Source organism: Pundamilia nyererei, unplaced genomic scaffold, assembly GCF_000239375.1.
Source record: "Pundamilia nyererei isolate P.nyererei 1_Seehausen unplaced genomic scaffold, PunNye1.0 scaffold00027, whole genome shotgun sequence".
Lineage (NCBI taxonomy): Eukaryota > Metazoa > Chordata > Actinopteri > Cichliformes > Cichlidae > Pundamilia > Pundamilia nyererei.
The window spans coordinates 3,487,738-3,513,847 of record NW_005187428.1 but is presented as its reverse complement, the minus strand read 5'-3'; the positions used below and the strand labels follow the sequence as shown (position 1 = coordinate 3,513,847).

General features: G+C 40.9%; 1 protein-coding gene across 1 annotated transcript; it reads left to right on the top strand.

Annotated features, from left to right (window-relative positions):
* The first annotated feature begins 2,175 nt into the window (after window positions 1–2,175).
* Window positions 2,176–26,085, top strand: tubgcp6 (tubulin gamma complex component 6). Its single transcript, XM_005728167.1, has 25 exons — window positions 2,176–2,452; window positions 2,845–3,650; window positions 3,816–3,979; window positions 4,589–4,802; window positions 6,132–6,290; window positions 6,624–6,745; window positions 6,904–6,967; window positions 7,069–7,178; window positions 7,325–7,416; window positions 9,433–9,572; window positions 11,471–11,620; window positions 13,089–13,170; window positions 13,735–13,823; window positions 13,975–14,090; window positions 15,144–15,282; window positions 15,359–15,406; window positions 15,552–17,364; window positions 17,802–17,963; window positions 20,247–20,415; window positions 21,109–21,250; window positions 22,867–23,061; window positions 23,655–23,787; window positions 24,493–24,706; window positions 25,197–25,390; window positions 25,598–26,085. The coding sequence occupies exons 2-25, from the start codon at window positions 2,865–2,867 to the stop codon at window positions 25,687–25,689; spliced, it is 5,589 nt and encodes a 1,862-aa protein (XP_005728224.1). The 5' UTR covers window positions 2,176–2,452; window positions 2,845–2,864; the 3' UTR covers window positions 25,690–26,085.
* Window positions 26,086–26,110: the final 25 nt, after the last annotated feature.

Here is a 26,110-nt window from a genome sequence, read left to right as displayed (position 1 = left end):
ATATTATGACCCCAAACGACTTTGTTGATAACATCAGTTGATATCATCAGTCTTCATATGCAGTGTATCCTATGATGGCTGATGCTTTTTTTCCCCAAATGCCACATCAGGTTCCTGTCACAAGGCTCGGAATACAAACTAGAAGCCAAGGTCTGGCTTCATGAAATGAGTTGATAATATAAATAGCCTCGCCGCATCTCTGTCATCGGCGGTGAAGGTTGGAAAAATTGCGGCAAAAAACATTAATTAAGTACTGACAGCTAAGAATGAAATTGGAAAAAAGAAAGATGAAAGGCAAAATTGCCTCATCTGACTGCTTAACAAACCCAGACGCAGGGGTGGAGATATCAAAGACAGACTAGGAGCCTGCACGGGCCATCTTCGAACCGGGCGGATCACTGATGCAGCAACAGATAGAGCAACTTCAAGGGCTGCTGCCAAAGCAAGAGTGATTACACTTGATTATCGCAAGCACTGCATTTTGTACACTATCCTTGATCACTTGTGGGAAATCAAAGGCGATACAGTACTTTATATTCCTATTAGGACACGCGCCTTACATCATTTTGGGATTCAACATTATTTGCCGCGCACAGCGCTTGTGATAAGATTTCTAAATAACCATGCCCTTCACTGTCTAGAAATCAATGATACTGCACACTAAGAATAATTATTTTTCAGTCAGCCTCTGTGCCGGGTTTCAAGAAATTGGGTTAAAATCTGCACGATTCCTGGCTTCTGTTCCCCCGCATAGGATGCTTCTTCACACAATGCAGCCAGCCTCTCCTTCTGCAGGTTAAGTCTCACCTCCACGTTTGAAACCTCCTAACGAGATTTGGCTTTGATTCTCTCTGCCTTAGGGACGGAGGAGGAGGAGGAGGAGGAGAACTTGGAGCAAATAAAAACAATGATGGTGTGGTGTCATTCTAAACAGTTGTTCTGATGAATAATTTAAAACCACGCAGGCAGTTTCTGACTCTAGGGTTCTCTAAGCTCATATCCTGTGAGCATATTAAAATATCTCGTTGAGTTAGCTTGGATTTTTACATGTGGGATTTTATTAAGCTTAGTATGAGTTTAAATTGGTTGTAGTCTACTTAACTATTGAGTCTAACGAGTAGTGAGGGGCGGCAGTATCTCACTACCCAACCCTAACCCTAACCCTAAACTAACCCTAACCCACACATAAAAAAGACCCTCAAAATGTGATATACAAGTTATTATAGGCAATAATAAAAAAAGCCATCAATATCACTACATGCTTTTTTAAATGTAATTATAACGACTTAATTAGGTGTACATACAGAGCGCCTCCCACTTCATTTGTCAGATATGTGTGCAAGAAAAATATAATTAAAGGAAAATAACAGTCACGAGTACATGTAATTCTTCTGATTACTGCTCATGCTGGTCATTAAAGGGGTACTCTTTTCTCAAACATGAGGGACAAAGCCCACTTAAATCTAAAACAACTTTAGCTGCAGGTGATCCTTGGACTGTACTGCAAAACAAGAACTATCGGCAGGTTTTTCCGACAGGGATTACTCCTAGTCTTAGACTTAAAGATAAATTCAGCAAAGACCTCCATTGGGGACGGGGGTATGGTTAGTAGGCCTGATCCATTTCTGGGAAACTGAACCTATCAGTTTTGACCCAGGTCATTAACTGCATTCACACTAGGAATGCATATTTGTTGGAGGCTGCATGAGTGCCTGTCAACTTTTTCAGGAATCTGATCAGCGAAAAGAGGAGACCATATTCAACCATCAGGTCTGTAATTAGAATGTATTCACCCATAAGTAGTGGAAACCGCTTAGGTGTTTTGCTGATAAATCATTGAAATGGTCTATTTATAAACGATTTTACTCCCAAACAAGCAGAACTGCAGTACTGGCTGCAGTAGCTTTGAAAGTGTTTTCTCTGGATATCTCTTTTTTGTCATTTTAAGAGTTCTGTTCATTAATAATTATCGTCAATTACTTAAAAGTGTCCTGTCATAGTAGACAAAAGTACATTTTTCGTGTAACACCTGAATGCAGCAAAGCGCGGTTACAAATGACACTTTTCTCATCCCCTGACGGACGAACAAAACGGACCAATCAGTCTGCCCTCTGCAGTATCATTAGCCAGTCGTTTGCAGAGGAGAACTTGATTGTCCAATCAGAGACAGGGGGAGGCAGATCTACTGTTTCTTGTTTCCTTGCGGCGGACGATGGAAGATGAATGAGGCGCCTAGCTTGCTTTTAGCTCCTAAGTGCAGCAACACTGCATATTAATTTGTAGCTGAAGTAAAAAACAAAAACAAAATCGAAATAAATATATAATTGGTCCGACTGTTATTGCGCTTAAACGTAGCTGGAAGGCTAATCGATGCAGAGGTACATTGGTCACAACAAACGGTAGCATGCACGGGAGGAGTCGCTGGAGGTGGATGCAAGGTTCAAATTTTCAGGTGAATTAATACATATAATACTATACCAAGAAGATAGAAAACTACAAGAAGGAAATATAGTTTTAGCTCGGAATAGCACAGGGCTTGCTAAAGAAACAAAAACATGCCGTTTGATATCTCAAACGTTAGCTAATAAGGCTAACGGTGATGCTAGTTAGCTGACACAGTATACATATAAAAACAGCCAGAGTAAGCGCACTATGTATAGGATACATACGCACACACGTACGTATACTGTGGTTTATAAAGGAAGTAGTCAACAGTAATATGTCTACCAGTGTTGGTTGGACTGAGTTATTGTCTGATGTCTATGTGTTGTTAGGAAAACGTCTGTTATAGTTACAGTTGTTCTAAAAGCAATCACCTAAAACTTGTTTGTTTTACTCATACAGGCTGAGGCAAGAGAGCTACCATGAACCCAAGCCTTAACAACTGCATGATGCCCAGCTGTACCAGCAGCAGCATCACTGAACTGCTGAGTGCCCTGTGTGACTGCAGCCTTTCTGGGGTGTCATGGAAGCGCAGAGCACTGGGAGGAGTCTCAAGAGAAAGTTTCCACAGGGCTCTTAAAAAACGTGCCTACGGTGCCCTCCTGTCTAACCTGTTTCAAGATGGCACCAAAGGACCTGCACCAGGACTGAGTGCCACAGCTAATACACCACCGAGAAATAAAGTCTTGATGATATGTTTTGATTTACGTGTGGCTGGCTGTCGAGAGGAAGCAGAAAGGCTGGAAGAGCAGCTCGGGAGGCTGCCGGAGGGAGGATACTCTGGTTTGAAGGAAGTGGATGCAGTCCTTGACCTTCTTGTGAACCTTGCTGGGTCGGCACCTCCTCCCCCTACCTCGTTCAGCAGGGACTATATGAGAAGAGAGAGGCCTGTGCTGCGGATGCCTCAACCATGGAGCTACCAAAGTGAGGACTTGCAGAGGCTGGAGGCCCGGGCATGGGGTCTGGTGTGTGGGGAGGAATGGGGGACTTTGGAGAGTCTGTATGGAACTCAGAGGCTGATGGATGCTCCACCTGGCACAGGACTGCTAACTTTGAGAACAAAACTAGAAGCAGAAGAAAGATTTGAAAAGGAGACCAGGCTGACCCTGTTTGGAGCACTCCAGCACACTCGCACCTCAGACATGGACATAAGACTAGATCTGCCTCCAATCCCCAGTAATATTGATGTAACAGGGTTGGCGATACGAGTAAGACACCATATTATATCCTTAAGTAATATATTTAGTTTAGCTTAGGCTGTTTTATCATATGTCCACTTCAGCAGCTCAGCGTATTCATATTTGCACAGTGTTTGATTTAAATAATTTATCTTTGCATTGCTTTATGCACTCTCTCTTTGTTGTTCTCTGCAGGTGCCTCCTTGTTTAGATCAGTGTGAAGATGAGGGCTTCCAGTCAGCCTCCAACCTGACCCCAGACTCTCAGTCAGAGCCTAGCCCCATTCCAGACTTTGATATCTGGGAGGCTCTACGCACATTTGAGCCTGGAAGACGCCGCTGCTGGGAGTCTGTTGGCTGGTAAGTGATGTGTCAATTTGATTATGCTGTAAGCATGCCAAACTTCTTTTCGTATTTAAAAAAAAAACAGCTGTAACCACTAACAGTTGTAAATCTAGTTCCTCACTATAATATGAGAGCAACTACTGATTCTTTTCATAGTTTTATTGTTCTGCCTTTTTGAAATAATTGATGGGTCTATAAAATGCCAGAAAAAGCTGAAAAAAATATAAATAATGATAGATTGAATCATAGAAGCTTGCTTACTTTTTTGTAAGACCGAAGATGCCAAACTAATGAAAATGTGGGGGAAAAAAGCATTTTTGAAAAAAATAAACCAGTCTGTGTTTGGGTTGTGAGGTTTAATATAAATAAACATCTAAATGTTAAATGACAACAAAATCTGTGACATATAAATGAACAGAAATCCACTTTAGCTGGTAGATACTGAATTCAAGAGTATCCTGAATTAAACCAAAGCCTTTAGTTTAGAAAATGACATAATGACACATACACTATTAACTACAGAGTCATCAAGGTATTGGAGAGGCCCACTTGCTTAGTTTTTTTGGGTTTTGTATTTTTCTTCCCTCTGGAAAACTGAACTGAATGCCTCGTTTGTCTCACTAGCCCACCTGGAAAAAGGGAGTCTTTCTATCTAACAGAGGGAGGCAGGGAGGCCTTTGATCAGCTCTATCGGCTTTGGGAGGGTGAAATGAGGGTGGTGAGCACGAGCACACCGTCTCCTGTCCTCCCCTTACCCCTGGACTCCCAGAAGCAACTGGTGTCTGATCTCCTTAACGTCCTGATTGGAGTGGCTTCTACTACTTTTCCTCTCAACCAGGTGCAGTTCGTTATCTTTTATTAGTCTCTAAAATGCACTTTATTTGTTTTTTTTTTGTTTTTGTTTTTTAGTAGTCTGTCAGGCAGAAGTGATAAAAGTAACTAAAAGCGCCGTGACATGCTACAAATAGAAAAACAGATTAAAAGGAGAAGCTGGAATGTGATATAATGGGAAATTCGTGCATATAAACAAGCTGTACTGACTCATAAAATGTAACAGTGTGAAGTGTATGCTTAAGTCAGCTGCCTGATTAAATGATCATGAAATAAAATAAAATATTCCTAATTCTGAACACAAAAACCCAGGGGAGCTCTGCTGGTAGTTTATTGTTTCCCATTAAATTCTTATTTTTTGTCGGAAGATTATACTTATTTTTACAACATAAAGTGCATCCTACTTATCTTGTTTACTTCTCAATTCCTTATCTTGACTCTCCGGCATATTTTTATGATTAACATCAGTGTTTCCCTTTGGCTGACTGCTGCTGGTGGGGCCCCAGGGGGTACGGGGCAGACATAGCTTTTCCCACTTCCTTCTTTGTTATAACGACAAATCTCAGTCATTCGCCCCTGTTGTTTTACGCAGATTAACATTTGCTGGGAAGCTTTTTGTGCAGTTGCAGTAATGTGGCGAGTTGTCTTCAACTCGAGTAATGCAATCTTTACTTTGCTTCATTGCCCTGCTCTGTGCTTATGGTGAGTGGTTTTACACACAGTGAAGCTGGAGCAGAGGAGAGAAACAAGGATGGCTATAAATGATGGCAGAATGCATTAGGGGCATATGGCAGTGCAAGGAAATTAAATGTATTCTCATAAAATTGGCAAACCAAATAAATAATCATCACCCTCGCCCGCTTTTGGTTTTTTGAAACTATATAAAGAATATATTGTATATATGTGTATGTGTATATTGTTATCTAAGTGAGTCCTGCCTCCTTCATTGGGTTGCCTTGAGGTCAAATTTTGTTTCTATAGTTACATAGGTGTTTTCTTTACTGCAAGTGCAATCAAGGCTGTGGATCAAGGCCCCCAGATGTGTGCTGTCTTGAAGTACTGTAAATATCTCTATAAAAAAAAATCAACGTGAAAGAAAAAAAATAACAAAAATAACACACAGCAGATTATGTGATGCAGTCTAAAATAATACCAGCAGAAGCCGTGCCTTCAAAAATCACCATGGACGTGACTCTTCTACAGCCTTGGCAAAATTCAATATCGAATGCACTAAAGACAGTCTTTGCTGCCGGGCTGTTTTATTGGATTTTATTAGACTGTACAGTTATTTATTGTGTTTTGTCCACCATCTGTCAATATGCGTTTCCCTTCTTAGAGTGTTCAGTTTGACGTCAGGCCCGGTGTGTGTGTGTCAGGAGCCTCTCCAGAGAGCGTGTCTCGTCTCTTGGGGGAATTGGCCCAGTACGGCACCTATTATTTGAGGCTCAGCCGCTTTTCTCTGCAGAGTGCTGACAAGAAGGGCTTAGTCTTCCAGGTATGTTTGCATAAGCATCGTTAATACCACTAACGCTGCAAATTATTTCCTCTAAGTTCTCTGCTTGCATTGTACTGTTGTTAATAGTGTTGTGTTCAGAAATTGGAAATAATCTTCCTGAATGGGCACTTTGAGACAGAAACACATGAGCATCTTATTTGCGTACGCAGCAAAATAAATAAATACGTCTAAAAATATTATATAATATATAAAAATAGGGAAAGAAAAAAATTTAAGTGCCCTAAATGAAGCAGTCCATAGCAGGCAACAAAATCCAACACAGAAAGAAGTCCACATGCATTTTAATCTGTGAACATATATTCCATCTCTTAGGCTTTTACCGGTGGCTTGAGGAAGTATCTGCATTACTACAGGGCTTGCGTTCTTAGTACGCCACCCACTCTTAGCCTGCTGACCATTGGCTTTCTCTTCCGCAAAGTGGGTCGCCAACTCAGGTGAGGTCAAATGCTTTTTACACGCTGGTTTTCTGGTGTTAACTTTGTCATTTTGAACCTCCACCTCACTTAGTTGACAGTACAGCCATATCCTTTCAAAGAGGACCTTGATGTAAATATCAGCAAATCAAAAATGCTTTGCTTTCTTTTAATCTAAGATACCTGTCAGAACTGTGCTGTGTGGATGGGCCTTTGGGTGCAGGCCAGGCCACCTTCCCTGTGGTGAGTGCTCTTTTATCTGCAAACTGCAATATGTCTTCTATCACAGTTGTGTTTAGCCTATCAGATGAGTTGTCAGCTTAGTGCCGTGTGGCTCTCCTCAGGGTGTTAAACTGCTGTCCTACCTGTACAATGAAGCACAGAATAACTGCAGCAACGAGAACTATCCTGTTCTTCTTTCGTTGCTGAAGAGCAGCTGTGAACCTTATACACGGTCAGTTTCTATGCGCCCCGTGCAGACAGGCATCCTGAAAACAGCAAAATATATCCTATATTATTTTAGTGATATAGCTAAATGGTTGATAAATCTGTCTAAGAGTGACACCACTATTTTGTTTTGTTTTTCTGTGCCTCACTTAGGTTTGTGTCTGACTGGGTGTACAGTGGCGTGTTTCGTGATGTTTATGGAGAGTTCATGATCCAGGTCAATGAGGAATACCTTAGCTACAGAGGTGAGGAGACACAGTACTTGCACACACATATACACACATGTCGCCGTATCAAAACCTTGGCTTCGGTCTCCAGGCTCTGAAAATGAAAAACCTGCCAGATACATAGTTGAGCAGAAAAAAATAGATTTTATTACAGCGTTTGTTGCCTAGTAGGATTTGTCCTTGTGTCTATAAAAGCTGTCATGATGTTATTGCACGATAATCAGTGGGAAACTGAATCAGATACCCCAGCTGGAAGAACCAGAGATATCTTCACTCAGTAAGCCATACAAATAAGTAGTGGTCCTTTATTCTTTTTAGCTGGTACAACTATTCTGGTTCTGGTTTAATTGCCATGGACACACATGGACCTGCTGAATTTATTTTTTGCTTCCAGAAAAATTAATGACTTTATTAATGACTTGATCCCTTGGGGAGACCAGAAGAGACCAAAGAGGCTTTGAGGCCAAAATAGACTCGTTTGTACTCTGCAGGATCTGAGGGACTTTGTGTGTCTCTGTATGTTGCTTTGCTCACACTGCTTTTCATTGTCATGTCTAATTTTTCATTTGTGGTCATCTTATCTGTATTGTGTAATGGCTTTAATTTCATTAATATCAAAACTTGAAAAATAAACATTACAATAGCTGTTTACTATATACAAATGTTGTTGTAGCTTATCTGTCATTTGATTGTTGTTGCTATTATCAGAAGATGAACAGCTATATATTATTTTTTTTATTGTTAACAGTCCTGGGTGTAGTCCTTAAAGGATCAGAAAAAAAAACAATTAAAAAAAGAAAAAGGCCAGGGTTCAAATCTCACCGAATTATTTGAGAATAATTGAATATTAGTCAAGTGGCAACCATGCCAACCATGTGCAGTGGTACAGTAAACAGTGAAACGAGACAACGTTCCTCCAAACCATGGTGCTACATATGATGTATAACAGACAATCAACGCAGGACTACATAAAGTGCAATGTGCAAAAATTGCAAAAAAAAAAAACAAAGACAGTGCAACACCAGACAGAGCGCAACGATACAGACACAAGACAGTGAGGACGCAAAAGTGCAATAGATGTGCAAAAGAGTGAGTATTGTGCAAAAAGTACGTTGGTGCATGAAGGTGTGCGTGAGTGTGTGTATGAGATTGTGCTTGGTAGTGACGTGTATGAAGATATGTGTGTCAGTCCAGTCACTGAGTGATTGATTAGTCAGTTGAACAGATGATTAACCACAAAATATTTTTGTTAATTGGCTGATAATTTAATTATTTGGGTAAGAAAAAAATGTTTGCCGTTTGATGGTATCAACTTTTGGATTTTGCTGATTTTTGGTTCTCTGGTTTTTAAATTGTTAGCCAGGCAGAATTGTACGTGAAAGCATCCCATTTTAGTTTATTCGTTTTTTTGTACATATTTTTGTATACATTTCTTTTTATTTCCATTTGGACAGTTACTCCATATATATATACTGCTACATGAATCAAGACTGTCCAAATATTGTACGTCATGCAACACCCCATTCAAGGTCAGACCACCACCTCAGCTTTGTCTGACTAACAGGTCCATTTGCTCATCGGCTACACCTCATCAACTCCTGCAGCGAACCTCTGCACTTCACACTCTTGCTTTTTTGGAGGACACACAAATGTCATTGTTCTCCTCGAACTCCATCGGCCAAGGAAGCAATCAGCAGCTAAGCTTTCTTGGCAAGCCGCGGGCTTTCTGTAAAGAGCTCTGGAAGCCTCGTGCATTCATGTTCTCTTATACTTTTTGCTGAGGATCACTGAGCTAAGAGCTAACAATTTCCAAGAGTTAATTCAAGCAGCCAGAGTTTTGCCATGCCCCGTAAGTCATACTAATAAGGAAAAGTTTCAGCCCCAGCATGGGCTGGGTATTACTCCACCACCATTGCTTTTAAGATGTTTCAGTGCCGGGTACGATGTGCTGTTATAAGAGGCATAATGGACCACGAAAACTACTTACTCTAAATTGTAGGACAACATGTAATAGACATCTTTGAATTCCTGCAGACAAACACTTCTGGGTCCAAGGCTACACTCTGATCTCAAAGGATGTGGAGGATTGTGTGCCAGTCTTCTTGAGACACATTGCCAATGATGTTTATGTGTGTGGAAAGACTATCAACCTCCTCAAAATCTGCTGCCCACAGGTTTGTTTTGCACATTCACAGATCCACATTTATGTAGATATACATACATATAACGTAGATAGCCTTCTTAATTTACCCAGTATATAATTTTTGAGTAAATGTAAATACATTTAATGTAAATACAGAAAACATGTTGAGAAATGGTTAAAGGTACCTAGCCATTTTTCCTCTGTTATTGCTGTTGATATCAATTGAACTGGCTGTATGTGCTTGATTATAAATGCCACAGTACAAATTCTATTCACTTGAAACTCCATACTGGCCAGAAATAGTGGAAAAAACAATCATTACTGCAACAGATGGGAACGTGGTCTCTTTGAAACTTTATTAATATGCTGTCATCAGAATTGTGATACATTTCCTGTTATTGTGAGGCAGATTTTTCATCTTCCATACTCAAGTTTGACTTCTGCTTTGGAAAGAATAATATTGCTATTGGTGTCCTAGGTATCATGAAATATTACTTTTTAAATCACTCAGCTGGTTGTCAAAAATATTCTCCAATGGTTTTCATTAGTCGTATGTACACTGACAGAGTGTTCTTTGGTGGACAAACTATGCACCGTCAACATGGTTGAAGGGTGGTTGTTCTTTCTCTTCCTTATATTTATTAACCATCATAAATACACATCCTGATAAATTGAAAAAGATTAGCCTGCCAGTAAATTGGTCCGCCTCTTGTCAACCAGGAGTTGAAGCTTCAAATTCATTCACTTTAGTATCATAACAAGAGAATGTAGAAAGTTTTCACATTTGACCAAAAAGAACTTAAATTGTAAGTAAATGAATCACTTATATAGCAAACCAGGGGAAAAATCAGTAAAGTGGTGAAGTTTTCATGAAAATGTATTTTGCATAACTTCCCTACCTGCTGCCCAGCATGATGTTTTTTACAGTCTGACCTCCATGACCTAAGCTGTAGGACCTTTGTTTCTAATTGGCATTCTGTAACTTTTCCTCTCTCTGTTCTTTCCCCTGATGCTTGAGTCTTTCTTGCTTGCAGGGTAGTTATCAATACCTAGGAAGAATTTATGGATTAAAAACACAAGAGTGAAGTGATGGGCATTAATGTGCTTACTAGCTGATATGGCACATGAATCCATGTCTTTAATTAAAGAAATACTTTGTTACCGTTATCTTCTGAATGAAATACGTAATGCAATGTACAGCATAAAACCGATATGCAAAACAAGCGCACAAAGGAAACCATACATATTTGAACAAAAGTACAAAAACTGATTCATGGTAACATAATTACATGAAACAATCAAACGCACAAGAGGCACGGTGTGATTTTAGATAAAAAAAAAAAAAACCCCAAAAAAACAACTCTCCATATTTTGTGAAGTGTCTTATGTCACAGGCAATGTAATTATTCATTTCTGAAGTCTTGGGGCCAGGGGATCTTTTGATATCCATTTTAGTTTTTCAATTTTGGCAGTAATTAATACAGTTTCTGAAGGTTTGACTCTGATTTAATCCCATGCAGTCATAAGATCATAAACGGGAACAAGGCCAGTTACAGTGTCTGCATTATGCTTTCTTCGTTAAACACAGTATAACAGATTTGTATGATGGAATAATGAACACTTTGATTTTTTATTTTTTAAATTAGAAGCAGCACCACCATAACCAGGTCATTGCATAGCTTCTATTTCAAATTCATTCCCATACCGGTCTTCAACATCATCCTAAATTCATTGCTAGTTTGTGTTGTGCTGGTAGCTGTAAAAATGAGTTACATTTTCAGACAGCTGGTAACACATATTTTAATATGAAAGAAACTCTGGGGTTATAAAATATGTCAAAATCCACCAAATGAGTCATCCGAATTGATCCGTGAAATTTTTTTCCCCTCTTTTTATGATACTAAGATTCTGTCAACTGTGTGTCCACAGCACTACATCTGCTGGTCGGAGCTGCCAGTACCCCGCATCGCTGTCACCTTCTCTCTCCAGGAGGTGGAGGAGATTGAGAGAGACTGTGCAGTGTATCGTGGACGCATGGAGAGAATTGCAAAGCACAGTGCTATCAGCAGGGAGGAACAAGTAATGACACACATGGATATTCTTGTGCATCTTAGATGTCTGTGATGTGTTTTTCTTCTTTTTTTTTTCTGAGTCTGAGATTTTCTCATTGCTCAAAATCATCAGTTACATTTATGAGAGCTTTTCAGCTATATAGCCTAGAGTCGAGGCAGTGAAAAAGGAACTTTAACAAGACAAATCATTACCATAGACTATATGTAGTCCATATTTATATGGACATAGCCACCAAGATGCCATCCATTGGTTTGTGGACTAGCATTTAAAGCCTAAGTTTGGCGTTTTGGCAGTTGTCTCGCTAGGTTTTTGAAACGGAATACAACAACAGGGGGTTGTATCTGACTAAAAAATGAGGATACTGCAGACTTACACAATAGTTACACTGGACTACATGGGGCTGTCTATTCCCAAATGAACAGTATATGCAGATTTAGAGTTCTTTCAAATTAATCTGTGAACACAGTTTAGTTTTGTATTTTTGTTTCATTAATTCATTTCAGTCTTTATTTACCTTTTGTTTCAATTCAGTTTGGTTTCCATTTCTGGACAACAACAACAAAGAACCTTTATTCGTCACATACGCTATCATACAGAGTACAACATGTAGTGAAATGTTCCAAGCAGACAGGCTGCAGACATGGCTGCACCATTTCAGGGCTTGGTTTTAGCATGGGGGGAATAGCCAGGACCCTTACTGGATACCACTGCCAGGCGGGAGTTGAACTTGCGACTCTTGGTCCAAAGGTGTGCAGTCTTACACTACCAGCTGGAGTAAATTTAATAGATATTTCAATACAAACACAACAGTTTGGGAAGGCAGTTGACTCGGTCTTAATACATCCTCCTTAGGCAGATTACACTAATAAACTAAAAAAAAAAAGTAATTTAGTTTTACTAAACTTATGGAAACTGTGATTACTGTCAAATAGCAGTTGATGGTTTCAGGATTGCAGTTAAGCAAATACAGTCCAAAGTTTTTGCTGACTGTTAGCCTGCATGCCAAGAAAGCCAGGATTGGTTAGTAGTAATCAGACTGAAAAACAGAAACCAGGACGCTTCCACTGCTTAAAATCTTGTTCTGTGATTCAGCAAATTCATATCCAGACAATGATCTTTTTACAGAAATTCCTTCTATGCTTTTTAGATCCAGAGGGTGTGTCCATCTTTTATATACAGTGTTTGATTACAGGTCTTGTCCTGTAAGTCAAAGAGAAAGGAGAACTTTTTTTTTTTTACACATTACACAATCCATCAAAGTGGCACTGCTCTTCAAGTACAGAGGATTTCAGCAGCCAGTCATTAAAATGATGTGGATGAAGTCTCGAGCTTGTGCTTGATTTAGTGTAACAACCTGGCTTGTATGGCGGATCTTGTGTGAGCCTCTGGCTGAGGAGGGGGAGGAGAGGTGAGAGACAGGGCAGGGACATAGATCTTTGTTAATGATGATATTTTTTTTTCTGTCTATTGTTAGGCCCTGAGGGCAGAGCAGGCACGCCAGGAGCTGATCAATCAGGTCAGAGAGTCAGCAGCCAAAACCCTGGAGAGCATCCGCGGTCAGTGTAACATTTACACACACACACACACACACACACACATACACTGTAAGTAGAATTTTATATACTGCGTGACGTACATGCATAACCCACATCCTGCTGGGTATACCTTTAACAAATGGCTCAACTCTAAGTATAAGCCTGATTCGCTTGTTGATTGCTAAATGCGAGAGCTTCCTTCAGCTCCATTCCCACCCCTCGGGAGAGCAGAGGAGATGCATGGGGCAATTGCAGTGAGGAAGGCTTTGAATACTTTCCAGTACCATGGGTTGTGAAATCTAATCATCACTTGCACAGTTTAGCTCTCACTCTTCACATCATTTATTACTTCAGAGGATGTGTGGCACTGTTGGGGGGCAGTGGTGGCTGGGTGGGGGGGGGGGAAGTGTTCAGCCTGATGCGCTTTGCGTGTCTTGGCACGGGCATATTTGAGTTTGTTTATATGGGGCAGATGGTGATGTTGTCTTGTTTAAGTGTGTGCGAGAGGCAGACAAGAATGTTATGTACTTTTCTGTGTGTGTGGAGGGGTAAACAGCTCACTGTTATCTCCCCCGCCTCCTGTAGGGCGCCAGGTGTCACAACGTCTGGCTGAGGAGGCCAAGAAGAGGGAGCGTTTTGAGGAACTGAAACAGCACCTGGAGCAGGAGCAAGAGGTAGTAAGACATGAAAGAGAGAGGGTAAAAAAAGTGTGTGAATAGGAGTGCCTAGATTAAACTGTGTATTGTCAGGTATTGCATGTGATCCTCAGATAGTAAGAAAAGACCATGTGATAAACAGTAATGATGTATGTGCGTGTGGTGCCAGTGGAGAAGTGCAGCCAAGAAGAAGCAGGAGGAGGATGACTTCAGCTTTGCCAGAGAGCTGAGGGACAGAGAAAAGAGACTTCAAGCTTTGGAGGAGCAGCTGGAGCAGAGAGCTAGGTCTGACTGCCTTTACAGCTGTTAAGATTTTATTTGAAAAAACTATATCAACCTACTCATGCAAACATGATGGGACATCAGTTCTGTGTCCCGTGTTTTAATGTGCCAAATTTCCATAACTGATTCAGCACCATGAGCAAATAATGTGAACACTAAGCTTTTATTTACTACAATGACATGACCGAGATCAGAGGGTACCATAGCTTAAAAAAAAAACACCTGTCATCTACAGCTTTTCCTCCAAACAGTTCACATCCCTACTTCTCCCTTGGTGCAACCTTTGCATTATTCAAAATATAAATACCTTCTAACTGTCCATAGATAGATAGATAGATAGATAGATAGATAGATAGATAGATAGATAAACGGATACTTTTTTGATCCCACAAGGGAAATTATTGTGTTTCAGCTGCAGGATGAAGAATAAAAAAGTAGTGCAGTCTACAATAAATAAACAACACAGTTAAAGGTCCCACAGATGCATAGTGATGCTTTATATTGTATGATAACTGTTAAATATACAACAGTGATTAAAATAAAATTAGTTTATGTTAAAGAAGAATAAAAACAAAGATCCAAGACAGTCGTGCAAATTGTAGTAATAAATAATATGTACACTGTAAATCTGAGAAACAGCTGCAGTTCTTGCTGTGCTAGGCAAAAAAATAAATTCTTTTCATGTGTGGATAAATAAGGCTTTTGTCAAGGAAAGCACAGGTTTCATGTTTTTGCAGGTCTTACTGATTAATTGCCTGTAGTTTGTTGAGGAATTTAGTTCTAATTAAAGCCAACACGTATTATAAGCACACAGGTTACCAGTACTCTCAGAGTCCCTCTAAACCACAAGCTCAGGTGGGGCAAACATTTTGGATACATCACAGTCATGCACAAATATGAATAAAACGTTAGCACAAATATAAAAAAAATCACTTAATGGTCAGTTCGGGAATGGCAGGGCCATTTATACAAGCATTTATTGCAGACTTCAGTAAGCGACTGAGGATAAGACCTTCAGCTACTTTAACATTCTTTTTTCCATTTATTTAATTCTAGGAAGGAGCTGATCGCTCAGTACAGCCGTCTATCGGAGGAAGCAGCTCGCAGAGAGAGACGAGCCATGTGGAGAGTGCAGCGAATGAGACTCGATGAAGCTCGTGTTCACTTTTTCAGGGATGACGGGCAAAAAACTCAGGTTTGTTACAAATGAATAGAAAACAAAGACATATAACCAAAACTTTGTAACCGAACCTTTTGTGATTTGTTTCCAGGACGTACTGGAAAAATATCCCTTGGGTCAGGAGAGACCTCATTTGGAAGTAATGTCACCTGCTCCCTCAGCTCAACAGATTCCTCCACGACAAACAACAAGCTCGTTTTTGAACATCCAGTCTTTTTTCACTTCATGGTCACTTGATGTGTGTTCCAGAAACATAATATTGAATTGTTAACATATCTTGACAGGAATTTCCCACCCAGGAGCTGTCAGAGCAGCAGACAACAAAGGCTCAAGAATCTGAAGCTGTATCACCACCACACGATCTGCCTTCGCCAAAGATTGCACAGGTTACAGCGGACCCTGCCCTCGTCTCTGAGGAAATTGACATCGGTGACTTTCTTCCCAAGTCTCCGAAGTCTCAGAGTCAGCAGGTAGATATGGCTCTACAGGAGATTGGCTCTGACCTACCCAAAGCCTGTCCTACAGCTCCACTAGTAGACTATGACTTCAGTGCCCCCTTTAGTCCACTTGAGGGTATCACTGGCCAAGCGTCAGTCCAGCCCAGGCCCCGCTGGGGACCTGTAGTCCTGCCTGACATGATCCAAAACCACTCCTTTCACATCTCCTCTGAAGAGAAAATTCCTCAAATCCAGGAAACTGTAACCAAAACTAGCCCGCTAGCCGGAGCCTCTCAGTCCAGCTCTCTAGGCCTGCACACCCCAGAGGAATCTGAAAAGAGCAGTGTGTGCGCGCAACCTTCACAAGCCTCAGCACAGCAGGTGGATGAGAGTGGCTCAAATACAGGCAATGAACACAAGGAATCTACACCTATACTCCAACAGGATGCAGAAACAGGGATTCTCGAAAGTAAACCAGAAGACAGACAATCCAAAGATGACGTGGTTAACAAGGCTCTTTCCACTACAACTGTGCAAGGTGACCAAGGTGATCACAAAGTCCTGACAAGTCTTTCTGATGATGGTGGCGTGGAGCCACAGGAGACAGGCGCTAAAGAGCAAAGCTCAGACACACACAATAAAGATGGAAAAAATATTCCTTTGCCAGACTTTCACAGGCCTCTCTCCAGTCCTCATTCAGATGTCAGTCAAACTTCACCCACCATCCATGGACATTCCTCTGATGCTCACATAAAGATTGGACAGTATGTATCAGAGGTAACTGCTGCACTTCCCTCGCAGAACATCCACGGCCATGCATCAGATTCGCACATCAAAATTGGAGGTCATGTTTCAGAAGTCGATGCTCCTGTACCTTCTCCTAACGTCCATGGTCACGCTTCCGATGCTCACGTCAAAATTGGGGAAAACGTTTCAGAGTTTGTCGCTCCTCTTCCTACTCCAAATGTCCACGGCCACGTCTCAGATGCCCACATAAAAGTTGGGGAACTCATTCCAGATGTAGTTTCCCCTCTACCTTCGCCCAGTGTTCACGGGCACAGTTCAGATGCTCATATTCAAGTTGGAGAAAATGTATCGGAGATTGTTGTACCACTCCCTGCTCCCAGCATCCACGGTCATTCCTCTGACGCAAATATAAAGGTTGGTGAGTTTGTGTCCAACGTTCCCGAAGCAAAACCTCGTTGGAGTAAGCACGGGCACGCTTCAGACAGCACCCTTCAGCCAGGTTGTCTGGTATCTGGAGCAGAACCATCCTTGTCGCCTTTGCCTGGAAGCTCTTACGGACACTCATCAGACTCGGCGTTAGGTGTTGGGTGTGTAGTTTCAGGAGATGAGCCCAAGCGGTCTCCTCTGCCCGGCAGTGCCCACGGCCATTCTTCAGACTCAAATTTAGGTGTTGGATGTGTTGTTTCTCAAAGTGAACCGCTTCCATCACCGCTGCCAGGCAGCAGCTATGGACACTCGTCTGATTCGACACTGGGGATAGGCTGTGTGGTGTTGGGGACTGAGCCACAACCTGCCCCATTGCCAGGCAGTACTTATGGACACTCATCAGATTCTTCACTTGGTGTTGGATGTGTGGTGAAGGACAAAGAAACTGGAAATCAGCAGAAAGTAAAGGGCAATGAATACAACAAAGGTACGAAACAAAGCCTGTGTTATACACATACACATTCTGTTGTGACATTCATGTAATTAACCACATGTTACACTCAGTAATTTTTACGATGTTACGAACTCTGAGGATATAAAATTGAACCCAAGCTCTTTAGTGTTCATCTGCAAAATTATTATTCCTTGTATCCACGTTGTTGTCTCGGGGCTTGTAGTGGGGTATTAAGTAGTATATCTGAAGTGTATTACCCCTGTTAACCCTGTTTTCACATTAGCATTTTCATGTGAAGCTTAGCATAATCACCGTTTTATTGTAACGGCAAAATTTGTGTCACCTGACTCTTTGCATGAAGGTGTGAAAAGCTGGAAGTGTAAAGTGTTTTTCATGTAGTGTAAATTGAGACGTCACTGCAAATTATGTTCTTTCTTTGTAAAAAGTAATTAGTCTACACTTCTCCTTAGGTTTTGTGTCAGAATGCCCCAGTGAGCAGCTGGCTGAGGGCATGGGGTCCTGGACAACCTGCTTAGGGTTGTCCCCTGGAGAAAAGTCCGAGCAGGAATACCTCTTGGCTTTGGCTGCCCAATACCAGGTGGAACAGTATGAGGACTGCTACAACCTAATGGGTTAGTTGAAAATATCAAGGGCTCGAAATGAACGGCTCCTTTGGGACTTGTTTATTGAGGGCAAAGTGAAGTGCGACTTGTATAGGGGTGGGGGTGGAGGGGTGGGGTGGAACAGTATTTCTGGCCACATCTCGTGGCATCTCCTTTGTGTGTTGTGGATAAGAGGTAACATAATGTAGGTGCATATGGTGTAATTGATCAGTTTGTACTTGGCATTCAAAATCCAGCACAGCAGCAAAACGGAAACAGTTTGTTCCTATTTAAATGGCTCATTGATGTTTTTGTGCCCAAGAGAATATTTTCAATATATGGCTTGTAGGATTTTGTTTTATAAAACCTTTTCAAATGCATTTTCAGTGCATTCAAATAATAAGTTTATCTATCTGTGTATCTAATCTGCCTGCCTATCTGTCTATACTTAGCGAGTAGCTGAAAAAGGTTCGTTCCAGAATTTTACATGAACGGCACTCACAGAAGTGCTGTAAATATCAACAATTTATAATAATGAATGTACTTTTGTCTTTTCATTTTATAAGAGAGCTTTTTTTACTCTCCATTTTTAATACTATTTATATTAATTTGTGCCATTAACGAACCACAAATAATTCCTTTAAAACTGCTATGTTTTTCTTTTTGCTGAAAATGAGATGAAACTCAGCACATGGAGCACTTTAAGGCTAATCTGTTCTTGTAGAAATTAAAATAGCTGCAGCCTACGCCAAGTAGGCCTTGGGCACATCTTTTTAAAACATCATTTCAAATTGGACAGAAGTAAAAATGTGTAACAGCCTAGTCTTGTGGTACATACTTGATGTAAATTAAAACAATTATTTTTACATGTTCAGGACTGTTGCAAATCCAGAGGCTGTTGAATATTTGCTCCATCAGCAAGCAAAGGTTTGCATAAAAAGCAGTAATATTTCATAAAGGTCTGCTTTATGCTCGGGTGGGATGCCTCGTGGCTCGGTGGAGTAATATCCTGTCTTGTTCACTCTGTGTTCAACATTCAGTCATGCTGCTATTATTCATCCCTGTTTCTGGAGTTACTGTGAAATCAGTCATGGAAATCTACTCAGACAAATACGCGTTCCACAACACTGAGCAAAGTCAGGAGCAATAATTTAGGAAGTTTTATGAAAGATATGAGGCTACGGAAAACCCCCAAAATGACAGGATCAACTTGCAGTAAATGCTATAGCTTTTCAAGAAAATCAAAGTGATGGTAATTGTATATATTCTGAATAATTTTTAATTAGACCCAATTTACTTTTCCTTCATTTTAATCCTATATGTACAAATAAATGGTTACTCCCAAAAGTTTCAAGTAATAAGGTCAGCATATGTGCAAATAATCCCAGTAAGCCTAAAAGCTAAACTTCAGACAACTTTCAACACTCAGTTACTGACACATTTTTCTACTCCTGGACCTTTGTGATGTCACAGAGGGATGGAGCTGGTGGTTGTGACCGTGGAAGCCCCACCCACCTGCTTTTCCAACTTTGTAATGGCCAAACGGGCAGAAGAAAATAGGCTCTTTGAAAGAGCAGCCTTAAGGTTTCTCTCAGAAGATGACAGAGGCACAGTATAAGATACCAACTTCAATATTATTAATATGGAGCTGGAAATGAGCATTACAGAGCACCTTGAACTCTTTACCCCTATAAAGAAGATTTGATGTCCTCCCCAGGATCCTTAATGATGGGTTTTGACACCTCGGTATATATCAATAAAAATGCGGTTTGACGACCACTAGAATAGTTTCTGGATTTCTCATTTTGGTCCATAAGCAGGCCTGAAATATGAGAGAAACAGCTCAATTCAGAAAACAGATTTAAAGGTTACTGCTAGGAGGCTTTCAATAGGTAAAGAGTTAAGGTAGTAGCTCAGTGGCTGTAACAAACAAGTATAAGCAATATTCATTTATAGGCTTTGGTTCTCAATAAGTTGATTAATCATTTGGTTCATAACAGCTTAACCCTCTCAGGCTCAAATTAAACTTTTTGTTGCTAATGCACAACCAAGTCCTGCAGTGGTACTTCTGAGTAAAAAAACTCATAAAATATGTATGTGGGGTAATCAGGTTGTTAGTTTTTAACTGTTGCAAATCAGCAACGCCTGCCTTGAGAGGGTTAAATGTTTGAAAAATCCATTTTGCTTGAGTCCATTTTCACCTACTTAAATGACTCTGGGTCTTTTTTTACACTTTGAGGCACGGCACTGTTGTTTGCAGTCGTCAGAGTGATATTTCCTCAGCGGCATGCCTGTCATCTCTCTCTCTCACAGCTTCTTCCCCTACGTGTCAGCTGCTGAAGCAGCTAACTCGGGGCCCCTGGGGCCTTCCTGTGGACCCCACACTCCACAGAGCCACAGACACCACAGCTGTCCAACTCAGCGAGATGGTTTCCCTGCCAGTCCTTATAAAACACTCTGTGACTGCACCGCTCATCACACAGTGAGTGTCTGGAAAAAAAAGAGTTTGTGTTAGAAAATGGTAATAACATCCTTAACAAGTGAGTACCGAGTGTCTGTGTTTAAAGCCAAATACAATGTTTAGAGAAATGCAAGTGTGAGTTTTCATAGATTCTATTCAGGCCACTTAAGCTGTAGTCGAGTATATATTCGGAGCTGCAGGAATAATTTAAATTCTTATTGCCTTTCATCCATTTTAAGATTCCATCAGAACTCCAGACAAGCTTGTCAGTCTTCACCTGCAGTGTTCCTGCACCCCATGCAGTCAAGCCTTTGTGTGTAAAAGAAATGGCTTTCTCATCCCTCACTGCACACAGAAAGGGTGCCGAATATTTAGCGTTAGCTCGTAATTTTTATTAACACATTTTTATTCCATGCATAGACAATGCAGTGGAGTTTGACAGAAATCTATTTTCGACTCTTCCTTGCTAACTTCTGAGTGAAAGAGAACCTTCTCACAATCAGACTGTTTTATAAATGTGAATTGCTGAGAGACGATTTAAAGTAATGCCACATAGAAAGCCATCCACGGGGTGAAAAATAATATGCTGGTATATTCTCCGAGCTTCAGTAGGGTTGATGCCTGTACTGTCTACAACCTGTATGAAATTTGCAAGTCAGCACAAACTTTTCTCAACTTAACTTAGTCATTCCTTTCCTCACCTTCCATTCCCAGTGTATCTTTAGTGAACAAGGCCGTGGTGGACTACTTTTTTGTGGAGCTCTGTGTGGAAAGACACTTCGAGGCGCTGCGCCACTTCCTGCTGATGGAGGACGGCGAATTTGCGCAGTCCCTCAGCGATCTGCTGTTTGAGAAGGTGACGCTCTTTTGTGCTTCATATCTTTTTGTTGTCTTTATTTGAAATGGGCTGGTTGTCTCTTTCTCTCTGGTGTTGAATTCTAGCAGCGGACAGGAAAGAGAATCTCAGAGCAAGGTCAAATGCCCGGTCTCCATTTGGGAATTTTTATTTTTATTTTGTTTTATTTATGCTGCATGTATTAAATGTTGTCTGCTTGTAAAAAGCAGGCACGGGTAACCTTGAAAATTCCCCGGTCATTTATAACTCTAAACAGCCACAGTTTTAGAATGTATACGCCACAGTTAGATAGCAGTCGTTTCTTGCCTCATTACCCAGAGGGTCAGTTTCTAAGGGTTCGTATGTCCTCCTGCAAATGTGATTTAGTACCCTAGAGCCTGTGTGTGCACTGTGGTTCTGTCACATATAATCTCACAACATCGCTCCTGTAAATTGCAATAACCCAATTTCCAAAAGCTGCATCAGATCAATATTTTGATATTAGTAATAGACTTGGTGACTACATGTATATATGGGGGTTGGAGGGAGCTTTTTCTATTTTAAAAATGTCTAAAATACCACTGTTTGCTAACTGCACGCTAACATAGCAAGTGGATAGTACATTTATTGGAGTATTTAGCAGTTAAAGAGCCAGATTTCTTTTTAGGAGTTGGTGTTTGTTCATCTGCAGTCTCTGGACAGGTGGACACAATAACAAATAAACTATAAACGCTAAATAAAAGCACAACAAAATAATATTATATTCATGAAATCTTAAAAACTGTCCAGCACCACACCACCAACAAAACACATACGCATTATAAAATCTTCATGTCCACTTTACATTTAAAGCCAGACTATGCTATCAGTAGTTACGTGGCTGAAAAAGCTGTAAAAGGTTTTAAAAAGATGAGCGCTCGGTGATTCGTGTGGACAGTTTTTTGGATGACGAGAAGAGATATTAAAAACCTACATTTTTCAAATTGGTCGGGAGGTTGTTAAGATCTTTAATGGACTTAAATGAAAAAAGACGATTGTGCACAAAAGTGGAGCGTCTATTAGGATTTACCTTGAACACTAATGCTGAAGTTCTGCTCATCTGCTGTGAGCAAAGTTGTACAAATCTTTATAAAGGTGGCCGTGCAGTACTGCGAACCATTTTCAAACATTTGAATACAAAATTAGGTTTGCAAAATATTTAATATTTTTTATAAATCTCAAGAATATCACAGCGGTGATGCTGTTGTGCTTTTCTGTTTAGAGCTTTTAGGGCTCGTTCATAAAGAGAAGCAGGTTTAACTTTTAACCTTGTAAGCAATTTATATCCAATTCCATCCCTGTTTGCTTGTTTTGAAGCACACGAAGCATCAGTGTGATATTTCTAGACCTCTTCCTGCCAGGAATTAACAAGCACAGCCTTTGCTAACACCTTCTTGCCTTTCTGATGAAATGATCAGGTACACCTGTCTCTTGACGCTCACGAGACAGAAGGTTTTGTTTATCCAGCTTAAATGCAGATTTCACTTATTATCACTCCTTTTTACCCTAAATGAGTCAATCAGCTCTTTCTAAATATGAACATGCGCCCCAACAACACATTTCTTTTTTTTTTTTTCTTTCCCCCATCTCCCACCCAGCTGGCCAGTGGCCAAACCCCAGGCGAGCTCCTAACTCCCTTAGTCCTGAATTCCATCCTCAGCAAGGCCCTGCAGTACAGCTTACACGGGGACACGCCTTTGGCTGGAAACTTCACCTTCGCACTTCGCTTCCTCCCCGAGACCTTCCACCCACATGCCCCGGACTCTCTTAACTGCTTGGAGCTGCGCTACAAGGTGAGGCTGAGTGTTTTAATGGGGTAAATGAGCGAGTACCCTTGCATGGGTGTGCTTGTCTCAGCCTGAGTGGCAGCTTGACTGTGACAGCCTGTCATGTTTTGACAAACTGCTTTGGGTGTGGAAAATGAGCTTATCACACACTTAAATGGTTCAACTTCATAGATCGATTGGAGTCGCGTCTTTTAGGTGACATGCACAATGACTAATGCTGCACATATTGCCCTGAGTGTTCGTTCCCTCCTTTGGCTCTGAGACTCTTCCTGTTTTTGGTGGATCTCAGTCTTAACTGTCCTGGCCCACTTCCCCTCCTCGTCCTTCTCGCTTTGTTTCCCCACATTTCTCCACCCAATTTTTCTTCTACCTCTAACTCCTCTCTCTCACCACTCTGGCTTAACTTCACAATCCTCTCACCTCCTCTGTCAACGTCTCTGCACTCACACCTTTTTCCTCTCCTCCCCCACATCATCCATCACTCTCTCTTTACCTGTTTTTCTCAGCTCCTTTTTCCTTCACACTCAAAGCTCCACGTGCCGTTCTTCCTTACAGCAGTTACATTTTTTTCTTCTTTTTTTTCTCGCAACATCTCCCAGGTCGACTGGCCGTTGAATATCATCATCACAGACAGCTGCATGAACAAGTACAACCGCCTGTTTTCGTTCCTGCTGCAGCTCAAACACATGGTGTGGAGCCTCCGTGATGTCTGGTTTCACCTCAAGAGAACAGGTGAGAGGACGGAGCTGCTGATTCAGAACCCAGCTTGAACTCCAGGTTACCTCTGAGAAGCAAGAGTTCAGAATCTCCCCTGTTGTGCTGCAGTGGTTTATAAAATATACATGGAAGAGAATGTTGAGATTATTTTTTTTATTTATACAAAGCAAACCTCAGACCTGTGGGATTGTTGTAAAACCGTATGCATCCCTGGGTTAGGTGATATTGATCAGTTAAAGTCGGTGTAGACTACATAAATGGAGGTCCTGATAGGATTAAAAAAAAAAACCCTAAATGAATTAATATTAATAATACAGAAATAATATTATGACTCAGGCAGATCCTTTAGTAGTTTTCATCTGTAAACTGGATGAATGTCCCACATGCAGGAAATACAATCCACCAAAGTCTGTTTCATAAATGTAGTTTCAGCTATCAGTTATTTTCTGTAATGATTTATATATATTGACTTTTTGTCAAAAAGTCAAAACAAAACAACAAAAAAAGATGACTGCTACAAGTTCCCAGAGCCCAAAGTTAGCTGTAATAGCCTTTTGTTACACTAAGAGAATACAGAGAGCCTGGAGGCTTTGATTATTACATTGATTTGATACCAGCCACAAATCCTTGCGTGTCAGAATCTGTAACCAGCAGATGTTTATGTTCTAGGTCCTTGCAGCACTGAGCATAACTTGTTCTGATGGCCTTTGTGTCTCTCAGCGCTGGTGAAAGGCGCAGGTCGCTCGGTGCAGTTCCATCAGCTGCAGCTGTACAGACACGAGATGCAGCATTTTGTCAAGGTGATACAGGGATACATCGCTAATCAAATCCTGCAAGTGTCCTGGAGTGAGTTCACAGCCAAATTGGCCACTGCCAACGACCTAGATGCCATCCACCGTACACATGCAGACTACCTCAACAGAGCCATCTTCAGGTGAGTGCTGGAACTGCAAATGGGGAAATGCCGCTTAAGTAATTATTGCCGTTTGATTTTTCTGTTGACTATGCACAGATTAGGTACTAGTTTTTGGGCAAATTTATTTTAAGAGGTCAAGAAATAACTTAAAACAAGATCAAAAATTCTGAATGAAATACATTTTTCAACAACAAAAATCAGCCTTTTGAGTGATCACAGCTGCAGTTTAGCAGGTTAACAACATTTCTTGAGGCTCTGTACGGGCAAAGCATGTCAAAGTAGCATTTAGCTCCCATAATTTCATCTAAAATTAATTAAACCTCCACGTAACAAGTTAATTAAAATTCCAGCTGAATCTGAGGCTAACTCATGAACTCCATGAAAGATTTAATCTCATTAGGAGAGGTTGTCAGTATCACACTCGTATTTGTCGAACTTCAGCCCGTCTGAAAGTCATTCCGAAGTTTCTTGTCATGTCTCTTAAACTTTGCACTCGTCGCCTCTCCAGGGGTTTGCTGACGGAGAAAGCAGCTCCGGTCATGAACATCATCCACAGCATCTTCAGCCTGATCCTCAAGTTTCGGGCCCAGCTAATTGCACAGCCCTGGGACAAACAGCAGGGGGAGGCAGTGCACCCAAGCTTCATTGCCATGCAGCAGTCGTACAATACCTTCAAGTATTACTCTCACTTTCTTTTCAAAGGTAAGGCCAGGGAATGTTGTTTTGTCTGTATGAATGAAAGTTCAGCTTGTTTATCTTCCTTCTAAGCTCAAAGAGGTTTGTTAGGGGTTCACGTGAGGCATCAATAAATAAGTTAGTCTGTGCAGTCTTAGTATTTTTGACTTTGCTGAAAAACTGGTTTCATTGAGTGTAAAGCATTAAAAAATGTCTCTTCCTTTCTTCTCTCAGTGGTGACCAAGCTGGTGAACAGAGGCTATCAACCACATTTAGAAGATTTCCTGCTTCGCATCAACTTCAACAACTACTACAAAGACTCATGATCTTAAAGGAATCCTTTCTTCTAAAAAGTGGGTTTAATATGTCTGTAATTATTTTTTTTAAACCTTCATTTCATGACCAAAATACCTTTAAATGCTGCCTGCAGTATATTATAGGACATAGCTGTGACACTCAAAAGTTTTTAGGCATTCGTCCTGAATCAGTGTGCAGAATTTAATGTGTACTTGAATAATTAAACAGCTTTTGAATAAATCTGTGCTGCCTGCCTGCGTGTGTGTGTGAGAAAGAGAGAGAGAGTGTGTGAGCGAGACTGAGATGACACTATTGTAATACATCACTTGCTGAGGTGTGCACACAGCTGTGTATATTTTTAAAAACTAAGTGTCAGGTAAATGTACATGCTACAGCAGATGCTTTTCTAAATAAAATCTCTATTCTCTGGATGTGTGTGTCTCTGTGTTA